This window comes from Phymastichus coffea, unplaced genomic scaffold (assembly GCF_024137745.1).
Source record: "Phymastichus coffea isolate CEN01 unplaced genomic scaffold, Cenicafe_Pcof_1.1 PCOF00008, whole genome shotgun sequence".
NCBI classification, from domain to species: domain Eukaryota; kingdom Metazoa; phylum Arthropoda; class Insecta; order Hymenoptera; family Eulophidae; genus Phymastichus; species Phymastichus coffea.
The window spans coordinates 6,591,887-6,596,529 of record NW_026706819.1 but is presented as its reverse complement, the minus strand read 5'-3'; the positions used below and the strand labels follow the sequence as shown (position 1 = coordinate 6,596,529).

Here is a 4,643-nt window from a genome sequence, read left to right as displayed (position 1 = left end):
TCTTCAACGAACTCCTCCGGATTATTAGACGTGATTCTGAAATAATAGATAAAAAAAATATATTAATACAATGTTTTTTGAGTACATATTTGTTTCTATGAACACATGTAAATTACATATAAATAATTACATAAAACTTTTACAATACCTTTCAAAAATTTCTTGGATGTTCAAATTTTGCCAGCCATTATCCGTGTAATCTTCCTCGATCCATGCTTGGGCCATCTAGAATGTGCAGTCGGCGAAGGCTGGGCTATCCTTAAGAAGCTGTAACAACAAGTTAACTTCTTCAGCCGATGCTCTTTTTTCGTAGGGAGAATCGTCCTTGCTCAAAATTCTGTTCCATGCGTTGCGGAGATCTCTGGCGTTGATAACATCCCACGAACTAGAAATTCGGTAGCAGCAGTCCTTCACCGTCTGCTTCTTTGCCAAATCGATGACGCTTGCTCCCGATGTTGCCTCTTCTAGGACTAGCGCTTTGACTAAATTTTTCCGGAACATTTTTTTCATTTTTTCAATGACGCCCCGATCCATTGGCTGAATCAAAGCGGTGACGTTCGGCGGCAGGAACATCACTTCAACGTTCTCGGCGATGCAATTCAATTCAGCTGCTGCGGGATGCGACGGTGCATTGTCCAACAGGAGAAGAATTTGCTGATGCGGCGGATGATGCGCTCGGACCTCCTTGACGAAAATATTCTCGAACCAGTCCAAGAATATGTTCCGATCCATCCAAGCTGAACGGCTGTTCATGTATTTGACGGGCAGCTTCTCTCTCTCATACTTCGAAAAACATCTGGGATTTTTCGACTTGCCGATGAGTAGAGGAGTGATTTTATACGATCCGGACCCATTGGCGCAGCATATCAGTCACTCGTTCTTTCTGCTCCTTCAATCCCGACGGTTGCCGCTCGTATCCCGCCGCTAGAGTTTTCTTCGGCAAGGACTTGAATAATAAGCCCGTCTCATCGGCGTTGTAGACCTCATCCTCGGTGTATCCTTTCTCTTTCAAGTAAGAATGCAGCGTCTTCTTGAAATTCTCTGCTGCTACGTTGTCGGATGACAACTTATCTCCTTGCATAGATAACTGCCAAATCTGGTAGCGCTTCTTGAATTTCTCTAGCCATCCATTGCTGGCCTTGAAATCGGCCGCTTCCCCAACGAACTTGTTGAGCTCCAAGGCCTTAGCTTTCAGAACATCGCCCGAGATTGGAGTCCCCGATTGCTGCTTGAACCACTCGTACAGCGTCATGTCGCGAGGATTCTCTTCGACGTGGATCCTCTTGCATTCCTTATTCTGCTGGCTGTCATCCAATTCCAGGGCGCGTTTCATAATTTCTGGCTTCTGCGACTTCACTCTTCTGATCGTCGTCGGGTCAACGCCGTAGAGCTGGGCCAAACTCTGCGTTGTTTTGCCGGCATCCAGAGCTGCGACGATAGCGGCTTTTTGCTGCACTGTCAAGTTGACCTGCCGTTTTCTGGTCCCCGGAGATTGTTCCTCCAAAGACAAGTCCAAGCCCTGGCTCAATCTCTTGATAGTGTGCGGAGAAACGCTGTATTCCTTGGCAAGATGAGCCATCTTGACATTGTTGGACAGCTTCTGCTTGATTTCAGCTACTTGACACAGGTTCAAACTCTTGGCTGCCATGATCTGAAAAATTATTGTACAAATTCAAATGAATAAAACAAATATATAAAAGATTGACGCAAATATTAATAAGAATCGAAAAATATAATAGAAGAAGCTAACTGACAATTGATTGGCAGCGTTTTTTTTCTTATTTAAAAAAATTGTTTTCTTATTTTATTTTATAGACAAAATATAAAAGATATAGTGTAACAATAGACTTGTAAACTTACCAGTTGATCTTGAAAACTTCTTGAAAACCAGTTGATTTTAAAAACACAATCAAAACGTACAGAAACTATACACTCGATTGAACAAAATTGTTTTGGACTCTGAGAGATACGTAAACTGGAGAAAAGGACGAGGGTGTTGCATCGAAAGTCGAATACAGACTGAAGTCAAAGCGCGTCTTTAGGTACATATCCCCCCCACAAATTACAAGAGTCATAAATTACAAGGAGTGTAACTCATAAGTCACAAATTACAAGGAGTCATCTTGTACTTCGAGATACATATGCAAGATATAAGAGCGACGCGTCGGCGCCAGACTCATAAAAGTGCGCCGCCGGCAGGTGCCAGGTAAGCGACCGAGAGCGTACGATACTGCGCTCGAGTCATAAATCGGGTAGTGAGAGAGGCTAGGTAACGGGCAGTGGCAGAGGTCGGGCAGTTGCGGAGGGTGCAGTAGCAGAGGTTCGACTGTATTTTTATTTTGTTTTCTTAATTGTAAGTACTCTCAACTCTCACTTTCAACGTATGAATAAAATTAAAAAATTTAATAACATCAATTCATTTGGTTCAGTTTTGATACTTATTTTCCATATGTTAAATTAAATTTTATAATTGAAAGACCTTACTCTTTTGTACACAAACGTTTTATCACACTATAATATTCTACATTACTAATAAACCAACGAATGTTATTTCCTTCATTGTTATTCCATTATTATTATAATTATTCAAAATTTAATATTTGACCACTCGCGTTTAAAAAAGTTAAAATAATATTATAATAATAATTAAATTATTCACTTCCTTCTAATAGTTTTAGTGTGGTGAAGGCCATCGTGTACTGAAAATTAGAAAATTTATTTAAAACTTCCGCATTATCTACTCATTAGATACTAATTTTTATTAATAAGAGTAGTTTTACCCTCCCCAATTAATCAAAAATTGATGGATTCTATTTTCTTTCAAAACAAAAACATCTGCTCAAAACTAAACTATTTTTCCACTGCGAAAATTCATGTGAATTTTTCAATTTTTCATCTATCAAAAATGGGGGTTACAATTCCCAAAAGTCATTGTCACCAGAATTTGTTATACTTTCGATAAGGAATATTATCTATTTGGTTTTACTAAAAAATATTGATTAAGAAAAAAAGCTATTTAAAAAACCTGTTTTTGGGAGTGAAATTTGAGGGTAGATTCCACCCTTTAAATGTGGTTTTAGAATATTTTTATTGGAATAATATCTGTAAAGCAGTAAAAATTAAAAAATTCGCTTTTAAATATTTTTAATATCGAAAGTTCTAATTTTCATTAATAGGCTTTACCCTCTGAAAATATTTTTTACTAAAAATGCTGGAAAACATAAAATTGTTTTTTCTATTTTCTTTATAAATAGAAATATTTGGTTATAATTACACTATTTTAAATGTTTTTACTGCAGAAAATGATGTGTGACGGCGGGCCATATATGATTAAAATTTTTGAATTTCACAAGAATAATTTTTCTAAGATCAACGGCAGAGTTGAAACCGCTTCCAATGAGCTGTGGGAACCGAGCCGAGTGTCGCAGGAAAATTCTTCTTGATAGTCTCCAAGCAATAGAATCTATAGTCTAAATTTATAGAAGTGTGCATTCATTTTTTTCAATACGCTATTCTGCCCTTCGTACCTTCACACTTACATATGAAGTGTATGCAGCCTCCGAACACGTGAGCGCTGAGATGCCGATGAGAGAAGAGGGCCATAAAACTGCAATCTGTTTCCCGTTCTAATTTTTCCCACCAAATTCTTCTCTTTTAAGAAAACAAAAAACATTTTTTACCATTCAAAGAGAATGAAATAGAAATATTGAAATTATAAAAATTAACCTTTCACCTTCTATTATAAATAATTATTTATGTCTCTCCTCATTCTTTTATCGACTCACCATTTTCAAACATCAAAACATACAATTTAAGTTAAATAATAGGATCATAAGCAACAATAGTCTATAGTAACTAATAACGTAACACTAAGTTCAGACAAATTCACACATATTATAAATTCGTTTATAATAATTAATCATAGAATTTTTACATTTTTAGTATTATTTCAACTTGTAATCGACTCCCTAGTATTAAGTGATAATGTAAAATTACAATTATGTACTCTGATTAACATTCGTTTGCGTTAATTAATTAAAAATAATAAATTCACTCTTGCTCTCAAAAATGAAACTCTAAGAGCCATCTCTGGAGAAAAGGGCCCAAGTTTAGAAAAGAACCGCCCTCTCTCTTTGAAAACTCACGCCCTCCGACCAATTATGTATTCCGGTTCGACCAAGAAAATCCTTCGGCCAATACGGAAAACTTTGAGTTTGTCACTCCATGGGCCTGAAGAAGGGGATTTCCACCCAACCGCTCCCAGGTTATAAAAAGCCCTGCACAAGGCCGCGATAAGCAGTCTAGTGAAAATTAATAAAGTCAGATTATTTTAAGTAGTTCAGTAGAAATTAGTAAACTCAGATTCAAGTTCAAGTTATTAGAGAAGTCTAGTGGAAATTAATAAAGTTCAAGTTATTTGAGAAGTCCAGTGAAATTTAGTAAAGTCGCATATTCAAGTTCAAGGAGCTAAAACTACTTTAAGAAACATCGTCAGTCCGAAGGAAACTAGCTGGATTTAGAGAGAGCGAGAGCAAGATAGGGAGAGCAAGAGTGTCTTTTAAGAAAGAAATCTTCCTTACTTCGAAATAAATAAAAAAGAGTAAGTTAAAAAATTTATTTGGCTATCTTTTCCTTCTGTAATA

At 36.8% G+C, this 4,643-nt stretch overlaps 1 protein-coding gene across 1 annotated transcript; it reads right to left on the bottom strand.

The window, feature by feature from the left end:
• Positions 1–835: 835 nt before the first annotated feature.
• On the bottom strand, positions 836–1,648 carry LOC131670387 (tigger transposable element-derived protein 2-like). Its single transcript, XM_058945959.1, has one exon. It carries the CDS (start codon positions 1,646–1,648, stop codon positions 836–838), a length of 813 nt encoding a protein of 270 aa, XP_058801942.1.
• Between the last annotated feature and the right edge of the window lie 2,995 nt (positions 1,649–4,643).

Coding starts and splice junctions, on each gene's coding strand:
- LOC131670387 (XM_058945959.1), bottom strand. CDS start 1,648: ATGGCAGCCAAGAGTTTGAACCTGTGTCAAGTAGCTGAAATCAAGCAG.